General features: G+C 49.7%; 2 protein-coding genes across 4 annotated transcripts in view; one reads left to right on the plus strand and one right to left on the minus strand.

The window, feature by feature from the left end:
• LOC125638267 (uncharacterized) overlaps positions 1–18,559 on the minus strand; it is a 185,106-nt gene that overhangs the window by 59,858 nt on the left and 106,689 nt on the right. The window lies entirely within an intron of this gene.
• The window catches only part of LOC125638258 (uncharacterized), a 69,993-nt gene continuing 59,250 nt past the window's right edge, over positions 7,817–18,559 (plus strand). For 2 of the 3 annotated variants that reach the window (XR_012668795.1, XM_075129184.1), the window contains exons 1-2: positions 8,682–11,894; positions 13,968–14,288. Coding sequence is in view for 2 of the 3 variants with exons in the window: in XM_075129184.1 (XP_074985285.1) it covers positions 13,997–14,288 (292 nt within the window). In the remaining variant the exon portion in view is untranslated. The other variant, XM_075129183.1, reaches the window with a different exon arrangement.

An 18,559-nucleotide genomic window follows, 5' to 3' on the forward strand; every position in this document is an offset into this window, starting at 1 on the left:
GTACTGTACAACATGTGGACTAGAGAAGACATTAATAGGGATTTCACCATCTGATTTCTTTGCTTCTGAGAGGAGAAACTGGCCTGTGTGACAGAAGAACTGGATTTAAAAACTGGCGTCTCAGACAGAGCCCCCAGTTTTAAGAGAAAAGGAAGTGTCAAAGCTGCTGAACTGGGAGAATTCACTCCACACTGAGGTGTCCTAAAGATGTTAATGGAGCCTGTTCCCACCCTGTGATCTGCTCCTGAGAAAATCCATGATCAAGAGAGAGCAAGGAAGATCTTATAATGAGGCTCGGAAGGATTAGATTTTCATTCAATAAAAGTGGATTTCATTGCACACATACAAACCGACAAAAACCTGTTTCCATTGATGATAACAGAAATTTACAGGCAGGGAAAGTAAGAAAATGCTGCTTGAGAACGTATTAGGGTCCGAATCCAGTGATTCAGACTTCTGAATGGGCCTGGTCTCAAATGGACTAGCAAATGAACAGTAAAAAACAGGGATGTCAGACTATTTACTTTGTATCTTTTGATGTGTGATATTGACAATTTGTGTTTTAACACTCTGAAAAGCTTTCGCTTTTCGAATCTCAGCGTCTCTTGTCACTAAATAATTGTCCAACCCCTCCCCCGTAATTTCATGCAACTGAAGGACAAGGACAAGGAGTAATGGTCTCAAGTTGCAGTGGGGGAGGTTTAGGTTGGATATTAGGAAAAACTTTTTCACTAGGAGGGTAGTGAAACACTGGAATGCGTTGCCTAGGGAGGTGGTGGAATCTCCTTCCTTAGAAGTTTTTAAGGTCAGGCTTGACAAAGCCCTGGCTGGGATGATTTAATTGGGTATGGGTCCTGCTTTTGAGCAGGGGGTTGGACTAGATGACCTCCTGAGGTCCCTTCCAACCCTGATATTCTATGATTCTATGAAAATTTAAGTCAGTAAAAACCTAAAAAAGTTTAAAAGAAAACCGATATCTGTTGAAATGATAAAAGAAATAAAAACTGGATTCTGCCAAGCCTATTCATAACACACTGGGTAATGTGTGTCTGTGCTCTCCTGCCCTCTGCTGGTAGGAATCAGAGCTGCTCAAATGTGTATCATAGACTCTGTACACTTTACAGCTAGTTGGGGGGGGGGGCTTTACTCCGGGGGTTCAGGGCCTGGGTTTTGGTAGCAGGAGGATGTGAGCTCTATCCCTGTGGGCATTGTGCAGTTTCAAGCAGAAGGCTAGCAGGGATGTTGTGGTTGGCCACAGCTTTATGGCAATAATCTTGAGTTCCATGCTCTTAGAGGATATTTCCAATCTTGCTCCTCTGCTCCTCTCCTCTCCCACCTAATTGCCAGACCCCTCACATGGTTCCTGCCTCATGACAGGTGCTGGCTCGGGGCTGCCTGCACAAACATCTCCCTTCGCCAGGCTGAGTCTGCTCTGACATCATCATCGTCATCGTGACAAATCCCAAAGGGACGCAGCCTCCCCACGGATCGAGTGCCATCTGGATCAGCCATGCAGGATACCAGCACCACCCTTTTGCAAGGTTTCGTTGGTCATTTTCACCTCAGTGGCACAGAAACCTTTACCTGGTCTGATGACAACCTCCCAGATCAGCTTCCCATCGTTTTTCTCCGTCAGGCTGAGCTCCAGCTCCTCCTAGACATCCTTGGTGTGGGTTTCTGTGGCCGGCCAAGGAGCTTCTGCATGTGTATTCAGACATGGTAGTTCCCACAGGGAAAACAGAGACCATATGAGGAAGGACCCCTCCTGAGCAAGCAGGACTGGGTAAGGGGGTAAGGCATGTTAGTCAGAGCTAATAGGGGATGTTTGGGTCCCGCAAAGATTCTCCAGCCAGCCCCCATCTATGTGAATATATTGAAATGTTCGTCCTCCATCACTTCCTCCTCCTCCACTACTAGAAGGATTATTTATTGTTTGCATTACCAACCACCTCCTGGGAAGGCACGGCCAGGGCAACACACAGACCCCTTTGCCCCTCCTCCCCCAGGTCCCCCTTCCCAGAGCGGCGCGGGGGCAGGGCAGGCAGGCAGGGAGCCTGCCCTGCCCCTGGTGCATGCTGGGACGGAGCCGCTCTAGGTAAATGCTGGGGGGGGGTGGGGCACGGGGAGCTGACGGGCCACAGAAAATAACCCCGCAGGCCGCATGTTTGAGACCTCTGGGCTAAAGCCTGCTTATTGCTTTGCCCCACCCAGAGGGTCAGAGTCCAGACTGTTGATTGCTGTTTGCCCAAGCCAGGCTGTCTGGACCAATGACTGCTTGCTGTTCTTTCCGATGATTGCAATCAGCTGTGAAGAGACAGCAAGGCCTCCCTCTGAGCCTGAGAGGGAAAGGACCATTACAAGCACCCATTAACCCTTAACCAGGGGGCAGGGCTACTCAGGGAGAACAGGGGTTTAAGAAACCAGCTCTTAAGCGACCAGAGGAGCTAGCAAATACAGAGCTTTGCAAGGGAGTTTAGAGAACCAAATGCATCTGATTAACATTCTCTAAACTTAGGCCAATAAACTCTCCCACCCCCCAAAAACCCACACAAAACAAAAGCAAAAAAAGCCGCAGGAGTAAAAAGCATGCAGGCAGAAGTCTAGCAGCGGAGTGGGGGCTATGCAGTTTATTGCACTGAATGCAGCATATGCCTTGTAGGCAGATGGCATGTGTGTTCAGGGAGCTGATGGCCTTCAGGCTCTTGAGACCAGAGTGGCTGAATTGGAGGAGCTAAGGGCAACAGAGAGGTGCGTAGATGAGACTTTGTGGGACACAATAGAACGGTCCCACCCCCAACGGTCCCACCCCCAAGTTCTGTGCTGTTGAGGAGGATGAAAGTCTTGGGGAAAGAGAACATCAAACTGGAGCAGAGGGAAATGATCCCACAGTTGAGACCCTCCTTCACATGATGTCAGGGTATCCTCTTGCACTAAGAGGGGAGGGAATCCCAGTTATGAGGAAGAGACAGGTAATAGTAATGGGGGATTGGATCATTAGAAATATAGATTTCTGGGTATGTGATGATTGGGACAACTACATGGTGAATTACCGGTGGGTGTGAAGGTTGCAGCTCTCTTAAGACATCTAGACAGTCTTTTGTGCAGTGCTGGGGAAGAGCTGGTGGTCATGGTACATGTAGCTTCCAGTGGCTTAGGGAATGGTAGGAGAGAAATTCTGGAGGCCAAATTTAGGCTGCTAGTGTTAGGGGCAAATTCCTAAAGCTATGTTTGTAAGGCTATTAGTATTATGATTTATTATGTTTGCATGGAACCCATTTTGTTATCTAAAATGGAGGACTTGGTCATGTGATCAGGAGGGCAGTTGGAGTGTTTTCCTGCCCTTTCCAACGGTCAGTAGTGGCCCAAGTAGTAAACAAGTTCCAGTTTTCACTGGATTTTCCCAGGGATTCTATGGAACACCCTGCTGTCCTCTCGTCAGCCTGCCGCCCTGTCATCTGGAGCCAGTGAGAAGGACAAGTCATCGAGGGATCTCCTCTGAGTCCCTCTCCTGAGGCTCTGTACGAGCCAAAGGATCGAGGTCCTGAGCGACCATCAGAAGGGTTTCAGAGTAGCAGCCATCAGAAGGGTGACATTGTATGTTTACTTACCTTGTGTGCTCCATGGGGGTCTAGTTTGGGTCTTGGCTTCAGGCCACAGATGTTCTGAGTTACTGTACCTATAGAGAGAATAAGTTTCTGTTATTGTTTTATGCATTTTTCCCGTTCCTATCTAGGTACCTCAGTTTCCCCCAAATAAACCCAATTTCTTTGGTTTCTATACACCTGATTCCACTTGCCTCATCCCAGCAGAGGGAGGGGAAGGGAGGTTACATCAGGAGGACTAGCTTGGCTGCCAACCAGGTGATCGATACTGGAGCTCGCAGTAAAGGACTGTGGACCTATATTTTAGTGGGGGGTTCCCTGCAGCCTTTCTCTATTTTATTCCTTGACCTAACACTAGGTAAGAGATTGAAGTCCAGGAGCTCCAAGGTAGCGTTCTCGGAGATGCTCCCAGTCCCACGCGCAGGGCCGGTTAGACGGGCAGAGCCACGTGGTCTCAATGCCAGGATGAGACGATGGTGTAGGGAGGAGGGGTTTAGGTTTAACACCTTCCTTCTTCACTTTTTCCACACCAGTCATGATTTTACAGCCCCCAGGCCAGCCCCTGATTGGACAATCCAGCCTCCCGTTATGCAAATAAGCCCCCCCCCCATCTTCTGAGGCTAACGAGGGCCCAGGTGACCCCGTGGGGCGAGGGACCTCAGAATGTCCCTGAGGTGACAGTTAAACTGACACAACGGACTCACCCCGGGGAGCTGAGCTGGGCGGGGTGGGGGGTTGAGAGGAGCCAGGAAGGGATTTTTTGGGGGGGTGGGACCCCCAGGGGAGTGGCAGTTCAAAAGGGTCCAGGAGGAGGGTCAGCTGAGAAGGGCAATGGGGACGGTGGAGGGATTCAAGCACAAGATTGGTGGGGTGGGTTATTTGGTTGTGGGGCACAGGGGGACAGTTCAGGGGGGCTGAGGGGTAGGACTCCAGGGGAGTGAGGGGCTGGAGGGGGCAGTTTGGGGGGTCTGAGAGGCAGTTTGGGGGCAATTTAGAGGCAGTTCAGGGGGGCTGAGGGGCAAGATTCCAGAGGGGAGTGAGGGGCTGGAGGGGGCAATGGGGGGGGATTGAGGGGCAGGAGGGGAGCAGAGTGTGTTTGAAAGGCTCATGTGGGGGAGTCAGGAGAGGCCAGGAGATGGGAGGGGGCAGAGTTTGAGGATCACTGAGGAGATTTGGGGGGGGTCACAGTTCAGGGGGTTGGCGGGGGAGGGGCAGTTCTGGGTGTCTCTCCCCCCAGGTGGGGCTGTGGGACACAAAGAGGCATCACTAACCAGCAGGGACTTTCCCAGCTGCTGGGAGGATTCCCAGCCCCAAACCCTGGGGGCGGGAATGGACACAGGGATTGGACATTTTCCTCTCTCCCCTGAGATGGAGATGGGGCCTTTCCCTGGCCGGGCTGGGCTCCTTGGGGCTCCAGCGGGGCTCCAGCAGGGCCCAGCTCAAGCCTTTCCCAGGCCCCCGGCCCTGGGGGCTGCCACTGCCCCCTGCAGCCTGTCCCATCAGCCCAGCAGGGCCCCTCTGCCTCGGGTGTGTGAGGGGGGACTCTCATAACGGGGCTGTTTACTCTGCAGCCTCAGCCCCTGCTGAGTCCCTGCCCCAGGGGAGCTGCTGCCCCACACCCCTCAGGCCGAGCTGCGGGGGGAGCCCTGAGCAGCCGGCGAGAGGGAGCCGGCTGAGACCGTAGGCGAGATGGAGCTCCCAGGTGAGATGCAGGCGGGGCATGAGTGCGGGAGGGAGGGAGGAATTAATGGATACCTAGGAAGAGACAATCAGCTTGCACAAAAATCGATAGAAGCGGTACTAGGAAAAGGCACTTGTATTCTGGGAAAAGAGTTTCCAGATAGGGAGTTACACAAGTATTGCCAAAGGGGGGTGAATTCACACCTTGCCTTATGCTGGTATAACTTCCCATAAATATATATATATATAAGCCCTTAGAGAGGTGTGTCTGCCTGGCACAAAATATTGAAACATGGAGGCAGGTATCTTGGCATCTTTCTCAGTGCTGGTCCCCCTAGATCCAGAGAAGGCGCTGGCATTGGGAAGGGCCCCACAGCCCTTTACTTCCTGTGCTTTCACAGGCAGAGCATCAGGGAGGAACAGGCGTTTCCTGGTGGGGGCTGTAGGGGAGCCAGGTGCTCATTGCATAGCTGACCTGGGTGGATGCTGGGGCCTTGGGGGTATCTGGTCTCTCAAGCCCTTCTTCTCAGCATGTATCACACACACGGGGCGCTGTGTGCCGGGGCAGTGCGTGTGACGGCACTGAGGCCCCTACAGTTGTCATTGTATTTAAAAGCCCCGTGTAGGTCACTATCCGGCACTCTGAGCTGCCCTGTGTATATGGCCAGGGCCTATTGACCTGGGCAAGGGAAGATCAAGCAGTCGGCATAGATTAGGCCCTTATGGGGTAAATGGCCAGTTTATTCCTCCCCCCGCAGGCTAAGAAGCTCTGGGCTGATGGGACAAAGGGGGAAATGAGGAACAAGCAGCCACCAAAGGGCCAGTTCCTTCCCTTGGGGAAATTGCAGCCATGGGGGGAGGGCGGAGAATGGGGAAGTGACATCAGTCCCGTTTCCACCCTGTGTCCCAGTCACACAGAATGCTCAAGGGATAGGTAATAAGACTGAAAATATCATCTTGCCTCTATATAAATCCATGGGACGCCCGTATCTTGAATACTGCGTGCAGATGTGGTCGCCCCATCTCAAAAAATGTATTGGAATTGGAAACGGTTCAGAAAAGGGAAACAAAAATTATTAGGGGTCTGGAATGGCTGCCATATGAGGATAGATTAATAAGACTGGGACTTTTTAGCTTGGAAAAAAGACGACTAAGGGGGGATATGATAGAGGTCTATAAAATCATGACTGCTGTGGAGACAGTAAATAAGGAAGTGTTATTTACTCCTTCTCATAACATAAGAACTGGGCAGCAGGTTTAAAACAAAAAAAGGAAGTATTTTTTCCACACAACGCACAGTCAACCTGTGGAACTCCTTGTGAAAGCCAAGACTATAACAGGGTTCAAAAAAGAACTAGATAAATTCATGGAGGATAGGTCCATCAATGGCTATTAGCCAGGATGGACAGGGATTGTGTCCCTAACCTCTTTTTGCCAGAAGCTGGGAATGGATGACAGGGGATGGGTCACTTAATGATTACCTGTTCTGTTCATTCCCTCTGGGGCGTCTGATATTAGCCACTGTTGGAAGATGGGATACTGGGCTAGATGGACCTTTGGTGTGACCCAGTATGGCTATTCCCAGAGCTGGAATGACTGGGGAATAATAGGGATAACAGCTTTTCTAGTGCCCCCTTCCCCACAGCTGAGTGAGGGAGGGATTCCAGCTCTGTGAACAACAGATGGGCAGGGGTATTGGAAGTTGAAATCCCTGTTGGAACAGAGTTAAGGATGTAATGTGGTCTGTGCTGTATGGTGTCAGGGTTGGTGGTGAAGTGTGTCTCGTGGTACAGGAGTCTGTTAGATGCCATGGCTTTTCATGTCCTTGATTTGGAGGTTTTGTGTTAGGCCTGATACATCATCAGCTAGCTTAACTGATACGCAACATAGTGCTTTTCTGTATGACTGTGTGTGTGTGTTGTGTCTGTAGATGGGTAACATAAAGAGCACCAATATGCAATATAGTTCATAAATGTGCAGATTCAAGCAGGTGCACTGCAAAAAGATTCCTGTTTGCAGCTCAACATGCCCTAAAATATCTACCAAAACCTCCAGCTTCCTCCTGACAACTTTTGCAGTGCTGCTGTGTGTGTCAATACCAAACTGGAGGCAGTGGGAGCAGGATATGATTGAATTAAATATTACAATATGTAACCTGAGGGGTGCTGTTGTTTTCATATTTATTAACAGTAAAAACCTCTATTTTTGAAATTCCCCTGAGGCTGCTGCAGAATCCCCAGTCCCCTGTACCAGACAGCCTCAGAAACCATGGTGCCTTGCTAGAGAATTTAGGCTGAGCTCGCTGAGGAGAACACGTGGCCTTGATCGGAATCAACACATTGGGAAGAGAGCAGATTGACAAAAGAAGTAATTCTGCCATGTTTGCTCCTGGAGGAAAAGGGCAGTTTTAGGGGATTTTTTAGTGCATTAAATACAAAAACAAAGAATCCAGTCAGTACAGATTTTTCCACTGACCCCTGCCTTATTCAACATACTGGCTGCACAATGGGGTGCTCTGACATAGATCCCAAGGGTCAGATTTTGCCCTTCCAAGGTGTTGGGAACACTGGGGCATGGCCACTAGGTAACTCGAGGGGATGGAAGACCACGAGTGTCGATGAAGCCCCCCCTCCTGCCTGGAGGCACTCGCAGCAGCTCTGCGTGCTAGGCCCAAGTGTCCTTGGCCCCCCCGCCTGGAGGCACACACAGCAGTTATGCTGAGAATCTGCAACAGTATGTTGCAGAGTCAGACTGCCTGAAACTAAGCAAGGCCAAACAGGGGAGATATGGAAGAACAATGCTGAATAAAGCAGCTTTATGTATAGTTTAACAAATGATACAGAGAATCAGGGAACTAGCTGGGAACTGGATTGGCTGGCTATATGGATACTTGGAGCAGCTTGCTATTGGATAAGTATGCTGGGAAAAAGGATGTATAAAAGCCTGTGTAACTTCCTGCTCTGTTGTACAGGATTTGAGATTCAAATCTCCCTGTACCTTTTTGAAGCTTCAAATAAACTTTTCTGCTTCTCCACCCCGTTGTGATTATTGGGTGCAGCACACCGGGTAACGAACCAACTCAAGCTGTTGTTCAGCCTCTCGGCACTGGGTGCCGGCAACAGCTTTTGGCGTCCCTGGGTGGGCGACGAGGCTGCAATTTAGCCTTGCCCGGACCCCTCCTGGAGGTCGAGGATTGCGGCGAGAACCGACGCCCAGCGCGCACCGGTGAGTTCATCAGGGGCCTCGGAGGAGACGCGATTTGATCGACCCCAGAGGGTGCAACGCACTCATATAGTGGAGAAGCAGTTGTGGACGGCGGTGAAGAACCGGTCCCTTAGACGTGGGGGAGGAGCAGCTGCAGGACGGCGGTGAAGAACCGGTCCCTTGGATAAGGTAGGAACCTTTTAAAATCCGGATTATATGCTATGTTGGAACCTGGGGATGCCCAGAGTTACCCTGTAGGTATGGGACAGGGACAGAGCTCAGAGGTTAGGGCACGGTGTACGCCCCTAGAGTGCATTCTAGCAAACTGGAAGGTATTTGGTGAGGATCCGATGACTAAGAGCCAATTAAAACGATTCTGTACAGTTGACTGGCCTCAATATCAACTAGAGGACCAGGAGTGGTGGCCACCAGGAGGGTCAATTAATTACAACACGATCCTTCAGTTACTCCTGTTCTGTCAGAGAACAAGGAAATGGAATGAACATATGTATGCGCATTTGTTTCTGACTTTATGTACTCGACCAGATATTTTACAGCGCTGTAATCTGACTCCAACTGGTTCGGTAGCAGCTAATGTTAGTCCCCAGACCCCCACCCCCACTGTAATGGCAGAGCCGGTGTCCCCTTCGGCCCCTACACCCACACCTTGTAAGTCCCCAATGGTTGGCCTATACCCCTTAATCACCAAAACTAAAGTCGCCCGGTCTGGATCAGACAGGCGTCCTGCCACAACTATGCAGGTTTATACTCATGTGCCCTTTAATCCTGTGGATTTGGCTGCTTTCAAAGCACAGGCAGGAGAGTTTTCCACCAACCCAAGCAGGTTTATATCAGTCTTTGAGGGGTGCCTCAGTAGTCACAAGCCGGACTGGGATGATTGTAACGTCCTCCTGAGAACCCTGTTGTCTGAGGTGGAGAGGGATCAGGTTACAGCTAAGGCAAGGGGAGCGTCAGCGTTCAAGCGAAAGAAAGGAAGCTATCTGTCAAGTTCCTACCCCAAGTAACCGTAAGCGGCTCAGGGCATTTCTGGGTATGGCAGGCTTTTGCAGGATATGGATCCCAGAGTTTGGACTGTGGGCTAAACCCCTGTACGACTGTGTAAAAGGAGCAGATCATGACCCCTTCTATTGGACCCCAGAGGCTGACAGGGCATTTAAAATTCTGAAAAGAAAATTGATGGAAGCCCCGGCTCTGGGCCTGCCAGATCTCTCTAAGCCGTTTCAGTTGTATGTACATGAACGAAGGGGGGTGGCCCTAGGAGTGCTTACACAGCTGTTAGGAGCATGGAAGCGTCCTGTGGCTTATTTTTCTAAGCAATTGGATCAGGTTGCAAAGGGTTGGCCGGCATGTTTACGGGCGGTCGCAGCTACTGTCCTATTGCTTGAGGAAGCCGAGAAGCTAACATTGGGAGGGGTTATGCAAATCTATACTCCCCATATGGTCCGAGCCTTATTGGATGCAAAGGGAGGGCTTTGGCTCACCCAGGCTCGGATTGCTCGGTACCAGGCTAAGCTGTTAGAGAACTCAGAAGTCACCCTACAGCCTTGCCCCTCCCTTAACCCAGCCACTTTCTTGCCAGAAACAGAGGAACAGAAACATGACTGTTTAGAGATCATAGATGTCCAGTACTCCAGCCGTCCGGATTTAAAGGATGTACCTCTCCCAAATGCAGATTATGAGTGGTACACTGATGGTAGCAGTACTGTAATAGATGGGCAAAGGAGGGCGGGTTATGCTGTTGTGACCCTCCATGACACTGTGGAAGCTGAAGGTTTGCCTGCTGGGACCTCTGCCCAGCTTGCCGAACTAATAGCCCTGACCCGTGCACTTGAACTGTCAAAAGGAAAGCGGGTCAACATTTTTACTGATTCAAAGTATGCTTCTGGTGTGCTGCATGCTCATGCTGGCCTATGGAAGCAAAGGGGAATGCTGACAGCCCAAGGCTCCCCAGTCAAGTACGGGCCCCAAATCCTCCGGCTCCTAGAAGCTGTACAACTCCCCTCGGAAGTGGCGGTGGTACACTGTAAAGCCCATCAAAGGGAGGATCAAGATGTGGCCAGAGGTAACGCCCGGGCAGATAGAGAGGCTAAGCATGCTGCCACCCTGCCATCCCCTCAGGCTGAGAACGCCCATATGCATGCCCTTATCCCATCAGTAGGGGAGCTTCCAACCCCTCAGTACTCTGGGGAGGAGAGACAGCTAACTGACAAACTCAGTCTCCGGGAAAAGGAGGGATGGCTCCATTCCCCAGAAGGGAAGGTCCTCTTACCAAAGGGCCTAATCCGGCCAGTGCTGCAGAAACTACATCAAACCACTCATGCTGGCAGGGAAACACTTATCCAGCTAATGGGAAAAATACTTTATCACTTCCGGACTCCGACCCCTGGCTGCCCAGGTACAAGCGGACTGCTTAGTCTGCCAAAAGAATAACCCCCGACCGGGACATCCTGTGCCACCAGCTGCCCTAGAACCCACTCCGGGCCCCGGACAAGTGTGGCAAATAGACTTTACTGAGTTTCCCCGGACCCAAGGGTTCAAATATCTCCTTGTTATAGTGGATCAGTTCAGCGGATGGCCAGAAGCCTTCCCATGCCGTAACTGCACTGCCAGGACAGTGGCCCTCAAGTTTGTTAAGGAGATCACTCCTCGCTTTGGACTCCCCCTGTGGATGGAATCTGACAATGGGACACACTTCACGTCAAAAATCATTCAAAGCATCTCACATGCCTTACAGGTCCCCTGGAAACTCCATACGCCCTGGAGACCGCAAGCCAGTGGTGTAGTGGAGCGTACCAATCAGACCCTTAAACGGCATCTCTCAAAAGTGTGCCAAAAGCCTCACTGTGATGGCCTGATGCTTTGCCCCTCGTCCTACTCCGTATCCGCGTTCTCCCAAAGGGTAGATTAGGGTTCAGTCCCTTTGAAATTATGTTTGGAAGGGCATGGCCCATGAATGGCACCCCGGTTCTGTCAGGGGAATGGGAGTTGGGTAATGTTTTTTTGTCACAGTATATGTGTTCCCTGTCTGCTGTTCTCTTGTCTCTTCACAGGTATACCAAGGATTCCCAGCCTCTCCCCTTGGACTCTCCCGTTCACTCCTTACAGCCCGGTGACTCTGTGCTTGTTCGCACCTGGAAAGACGAGCCTCTCCAGAAAAAGTGAAAAAAACCCTATACCGTCCTGCTGATCTCCCATACAGCGGCAAAGATCGAGGGACACAAGAACTGGATCCATCACTCTCGTCTGAAGGCAGTACCTGCCCCCTCGTCAGCAGAACAGTGGACCGTCCAACCTGCTGACTCCTCATCTAGTGACAATCTCGGGCTAAAACTACTGTTTAAAAGACACAAATAGCGGGCACCTTAATGCTAAAATGGGCCCACCCAGGTACTGGAGACCTTGGGTTGGGAAGACTCCGGTGATAATTAATTGGATAACATTGTTATTCTTTGTATTGGTATTTCCAAATTGTGCATATCGGGAGCATAACTCCTTTGTTTTGCTTGCGCACCATGTTGCTACTTTAACAAACCAGACTGATTGCTGGGTATGTGCTCCAACTCCACTATCCCCCAAAACGGGAATGCCCCTTGACATGCTGCCCTTGACCCTAGCAGAATTAGCCACCACCAAAGAGCAGGAAAGAACGGACTCACCGTTCTGGAACAAGACCTCTTTACAGCAAGCCACCTATCAGGACCAGGAGTATTCAGTTGCAGTACTCACTGAGGGAGTGTTATGTTTTACCCAAAACCAATCTGATCCCTATGGGCATCCTGTGGGAAAGAGCTCCTGTGTTATTACACAGTGGGCTGATGGGTATTGGATAAAGACCAACAGGGGAGGCCAGCAATGTGGGTGTAATGGTTCCTCCCCTTTTAGGAAAACACTTACAAATAATCTTACCACAAAAAAAGGGGTTTGGAAATGTAACTTGCCGTCAAGTTAACATCTCCAATGTAGCAAGCCCAAGTGAGAAAACTCAGAGCCAAGGCTGTTGAGTGTTCTCAAAGGGGGGAGTTGTTGGGAACACTGGGGCATGGCCACTAGGTAACTCGAGGGGATGGAAGACCACGAGTGTCGATGAAGCCCCCCCTCCTGCCTGGAGGCACTCGCAGCAGCTCTGCGTGCTAGGCCCAAGTGTCCTTGGCCCCCCTGCCTGGAGGCACACACAGCAGTTATGCTGAGAATCTGCAACAGTATGTTGCAGAGTCAGACTGCCTGAAACTAAGCAAGGCCAAACAGGGGAGATATGGAAGAACAATGCTGAATAAAGCAGCTTTATGTATAGTTTAACAAATGATACAGAGAATCAGGGAACTAGCTGGGAACTGGATTGGCTGGCTATATGGATACTTGGAGCAGCTTGCTATTGGATAAGTATGCTGGGAAAAAGGATGTATAAAAGCCTGTGTAACTTCCTGCTCTGTTGTACAGGATTTGAGATTCAAATCTCCCTGTACCTTTTTGAAGCTTCAAATAAACTTTTCTGCTTCTCCACCCCGTTGTGATTATTGGGTGCAGCACACCGGGTAACGAACCAACTCAAGCTGTTGTTCAGCCTCTCGGCACTGGGTGCCGGCAACAAAGGGGCACAGCCCAGAAGTCACAGTCCTTGGGGTGATAGGGCAATGACGGCTTAAACAAATTTTGCACCCTCCCAATTCTGGGCTGCCCAGGGGCTGAAACAGCTTATGGCATAATTTAGGTCCATGGAGCTGCTCTAAGTTATGGCCTCCCCAGCCTTGATTCCAGTATGACCCCTACTCAGCTTTTATGAATTTACTATATTCTCCCCTGGCCAGCTAAGGGGTTTATGGTCCCCAGACACTCGTAGGGTGACCAGATGTCCTGATATTAACAGGACCACCCTGATATTAGGGGCTTTGTCTTATGCACTCAACTATTCCCCCCCCCCTCGCCCCTTGCCCCAAAAATCAGGTGTCCCAATTTTTCACACCTTCTATCTGGTCACCCTATACACTGGTGGCAGCATATAGGGGCCCACGGAAACCTTCTCCAGCACTTAAGGCCTTCCTTAATATACAGTCTAGGGCCCAGATTCTCAAAGGTATTTAGGCACCTAACTCTCATTGAAATCAGTAGGAACTAGGCACTTAAATGCCTTTGTGAATCTCCTACCTTACCAAGTGCCATTCGAGAAGATGCCATGTTAAACAGGCCCATGGATTTTAATATTTGGGTGTCTCAGATTAATGGGAATAATGACTCAGATCCCGACATTAAACACAGAGTTCGCAAACACATTCTCGGGCCACATGGAGCAATAACCAGGAAGTGCAGGAGGCAGGATAGGGCAGGGTGAAGGGAGTGTACTGTTACTGTGCACGGAAGCTGAATTCTCAAGCCCTTCTTGCTTCTCTGACGAGCAAGTGCTTCCTGCTCCCTGTCCTATGTGCAGCAGCAGTTTTCTGACTCTGTCTCTGCTCTTCTTGGCAGTTTGATGTGCCTTTGTCTGAGGTGGTAGCATGGCGAGGAAAGCCCTGAAAGAGCTGGAAAAGGCGGAGCTGCAGAGCGTCAAGGGCAAATGGAGTGGAATCCAGCGGCAGGCGGGATATTACAAGCCCACCGACCAGAGCAGACGAGAGAAAGCAGATGCCAGCGCCCCCACTGACCTGCAGATCAGCTCCTACGGGAAGGACTATGGAGCAGAGGTGCTGAGAATCGAGGCACAGGGACCCACGTCGGAGATACTCATTCCCACACCGACAGCTGGTACGGAAGGAGCCAGAGAGAGAATAGCTCCCAGCAGGGTCAGAGGTACTGGAACAATTTGTATAGTGGGGGTACTGAGAGCCACTGAACCAAACTGTAAACCCTGGAAATAATGGAAGCCACAAGCCATGGGGTGTAGCAGCACCTCCAGCACCCTTAGTTCCAGCACCTATGAGCAGGGTCCCTGCAGCCTCCCTGCTTTCTGTTACACCCATCCACCTAGCTTGAGAAATAGATTCATAGATATTAAGGTCAGAAGGGACCATTATGATCATCTAGTCTGACCTCCTGCACAATGCAGGCCACAGAATCTCACCCACCCACTCCTGCGATAAACCTCTCACCTATGTCTGAGCTATTGAAGTCCTCAAATCGTGGTTTAAAGACTTCAAGGTGCAGAGAATCCTCCAGCAAGTGACCCGTGCCCCATGCTACAGAGGAAGGCGAAAAACCTCCAGGGCCTCTTCCAACCTGCCCTGGAGGAAAATTCCTTCCCGACCCCAAATATGGCGATCAGCTGAACTCTGAGCATATGGGCAAGATTCACCAGCCAGATACCCAGGAAAGAATTCTCTGTAGCAACTCAGATCCTACCCCATCTAACATCCCATCACAGGCCATTGGGCCTATTTACCGTAAATATTTAAAGATCAATTAATTGCCAAAATCATATTATCCCATCATACCATCTCCTCCATAAATTTATCAAGTTTAATCTTAAAGCCAGATAGATCTTTTGCCCCCACTGCTTCCCTTGGAAGGCTATTCCAAAACTTTACTCCTCTGATGGTTAGAAATCTTCGTCTAATTTCAAGTCTAAACTTCCCGATGACCAGTTTATATCCATTTGTTCTTGTGTCCACACTGGTGCTGAGCTTAAATAATTCCTCTCCCTCTCCAGTATTTATCCCTCTGATATATTTATAGAAAGTAATCATATCTCTCTCAACCTTCTTTTGGTTAGGCTGAACAAGCCAAGCTCCTTGAGTCTCCTTTCATAAGACAGGTTTTCCACTCCTCAGGTCATCCTAGTAACCCTTCTCTGTACCTGTTCCAGTTTGAATTAATCCTTCTTAAACATGGGCGACCAGAACTGCACACAGTATTCCAGGTGAGGTCTCACCAGTGCCTTGTATAACGGTACTAAAACCTAGAAGTCTATTTCCTTCCCTACTCAGATGAAGTCCATCCTGAGAGAACTGTCCTCTGTCCATGAATGCCCCCCAGTGGCCATACATCCCAAAGCCCTCCTTATAGCACCACTGCCTGAGCCATCTGTTGATAGTCATAATCTTGTCACACCTTTGTTGCCCTTCTCTAGGAACAGGCAGAACCCCACTAAAGATCACCTGAGCCTCGATTTCCTTAAGCGTCTTCCCCAGCCTAGCATAGTCTCCCTTGATATGTTCCAGCGAGAATCTAGCCGTATCATTTGTTCCCACATGAAGGATAATTAGGGGATTCTTTCCTGCTCCCTTGAGGATCCTTTTCAACCTCAGGTCTACATCCCGTATCTTAGCACCTGGAAGACAGCACACCCTTCTATTTTCTGGATCAGCTCTGGTTACAGGCCTGTCTATTCTTCTCAGTAAAGAGTCCCCGATCATGTAGACCTGCCTTTTCCTGGTGACCATGCTATTCTCCAGTCTATCCCCTGTTCCCTCTGGCTGCAAGTTCTTTCTATTCCTATTCTCTCTTGTAATGCTCTTCAACCCATCCTGTATCCTCCTGGGACTCATATTTAGTGTAGCTTCCATTGACTCTTCCCCTTTTCCTATAGGACTAGTTGCTCTTCTCTTCTTCCTCGCCCTGCCACCCTCAGTAATCACCTGCTGAGCCCCTTCTTCATTTTCCAACTCTGCAAACCTATTCTTGAGCTCTTTTTCTCCTTCACTAGCCCGTCTGTTCCTCTGCCTGGTTCTCTTAGTCACATGCTTCCACTGTCCACTTTTCCTCACCCAACAGTCTCCCCTCAGAATTCTTCAGTCCTGCTTCTATCTGCAAGTCTGAGCTTTTCCCTTCAGCTGCCTCATGTCTTTGCTCCATAATCCACTCGAACCCCCTTCTAAACTCAACCAGACTTTCCACCTGCATCTCCAATCCACGGATCTTTTCCTCCATCAGCTCTATCAGACGGCATTTGATGCAGACAAAACTCTTACCAGGTAGCCCCTCGAGGATCATATACATACCGCAGCTTCCACATCCAGTCATCTTCATTGTGTCTTCCACTACATGGGTCACTCCCTCTGCTGCCTCTGTATCTGTCATAGCCTTCCCACCTAAATCCTGTTAATCTGGGAAACACAAACCACCCCAAAACACCACCACTCACAGCAAAAACAAACCCCACACAAGTACCACAATACGAACTCCCCTTTCAAACTCCCACTGAAACGCCCCTGTTTACAGCTCTGTTTGCTGGCTCCTGTGCCGGTGCAGCTGTCTGAATGAAAGGTTTCAGAGTAACAGCCGTATTAGTCTGTATTCGCAAAAAGAAAAGGAGTACGACCTTTCCCCTCTACTGGGAAGCGTTAGAAGTGCTTGGAGTTGGCAGCAGGGAGCCAGGAGATTACATCTGGGGGAAACCTGATTTCACACATTCTAGTAAATATCACAGAAGATGAGAGATTGGCCCAAATGAGATTCTGTGAGTGAATCTAAATCCTGACATCCCATCTCAGTTATTCCTCAGTCCTTACTTAGGCAAAGCTCACAGTGAGGTCACTAAGTAACAGCTGAATAAATCTCTCTGGCCTGGACCCCATGTGTTTAAAATACTTCCTCATCCACCCACCCCTGCTGAGGAGACAGCTTTCACATTAATTTTCTCTGCTTCCCTCGGATCCTCCCATGGAGCCCAGTTTACCTGCTGCTGATTTGCTCTTGTTTAAGAGCTTGTGACAGCTCCCCTCTGTAGAGCCAGGTTCCCTCTTCCTTCTATAGGGAACTACTGATTTATTTTAATAACATTTTGCAGAGCACGAACAGTGAAGCGACAATGCCAGAGCACAGTGCATTAGGGACTCCCTCCTTGCCACCAATCCACCCTCCCTCAGGTCTGGATTAATCACAGTAAAAACCAAAGGAGGAAAGAGAATGGATTCTGGATCCCAGAGCGAGGGGGAGGGTCCCCCTGGGCAGGTTACCTTGGAATTTGTTTACATGCAAACTTGCAGGAGTTTAACTAAACTGATTTATTTAAACCACTTGGCTGCCCCACTTCCCAGCCAGCCGTTCTAAGGCTCTGTCTACACAGTCCATGGCAGTGCTTTAATGTGGGCTGTGTAGTTGGGATCTATCACTGGGAAAGAGCTCTCCCGGTGGTATAAAAACCCCCACCACCGTGAGGGGGATAGCTCTCCCAGCGATCGAGCGCTGTCTATACTGCCACTTTGCAGCACTGAAGCTTTTATCGCTCAGGGGGATATTTTTTCACACCCCTGAGCGACAAACATTTCAGCGCTGAAAGTGGCTGTGTAGACGTACCCTAAGAAACCATAACCCGATGAGCCTGTGTTACGCTGGGTGTTTTGTGTTGATCGGTGCAGATGATGAATGAGGGGTGTGCGCTATGGTGAGGGAGGGGCTGTGTGTTTGGGGTTATTTTGCATGCTGGTTGTGTTGCTGTGTGAGAGGTGGTTTTGTTTTTTGTCTGGGGTTTGTGCTGGGGAATCTGTGCTGCAATTGCTTTGTGGAGTTTATGTTGATCTGAGCATGTGTTGAATGAGAAGGCGTGTGTGTATGGCGCTGGGCTTTGGGTGGGCTACAGTTCACTTCATTGCCCTTCTCCAGTGCCTTAAAAAAATCCCAACTCTCATAGAAAAGCAGCTTGAGACCCAGAATTAAGTCTTTAAGGATTTTCAGCAAGGATTGCACTGGGTTAACTTCCCCACCTTGAAATCCCCAAATATCCCAAAAGGAATGAATTTAAGTACCCCCTTTATAAAATCTTTATGATAAAGAAACATAAATAATAAAACAAATAATAACTTAGTTTTTATAACATAACTTGGCTATTTGATAATCCACATACATTATCTTCACAGTTATACATAAACATAAATAAAGAAAACAAATTAAATCGAAACAGGCCAGTGCTCACAGAAACACAGTGAGGAGAAACTCAGAGTTCCCAAAACTTAGGTTGAGTTCACCTGAGCCTTAGGCTAAGTCTACACTGCAGAGTTCAAGCACTCCCACAGTAGTGCTTTGATGTGTGAGAGTGGTCCCAGGCAAGCACTGGGAGAGAGCTCTCCCAGCGCTCCTGGTAATCCACCTCCACGAGGGGAATAGCTCAGACCACTGGGAGTGCG

This window comes from Caretta caretta, chromosome 6 (assembly GCF_965140235.1).
Source record: "Caretta caretta isolate rCarCar2 chromosome 6, rCarCar1.hap1, whole genome shotgun sequence".
NCBI lineage: Eukaryota > Metazoa > Chordata > Testudines > Cheloniidae > Caretta > Caretta caretta.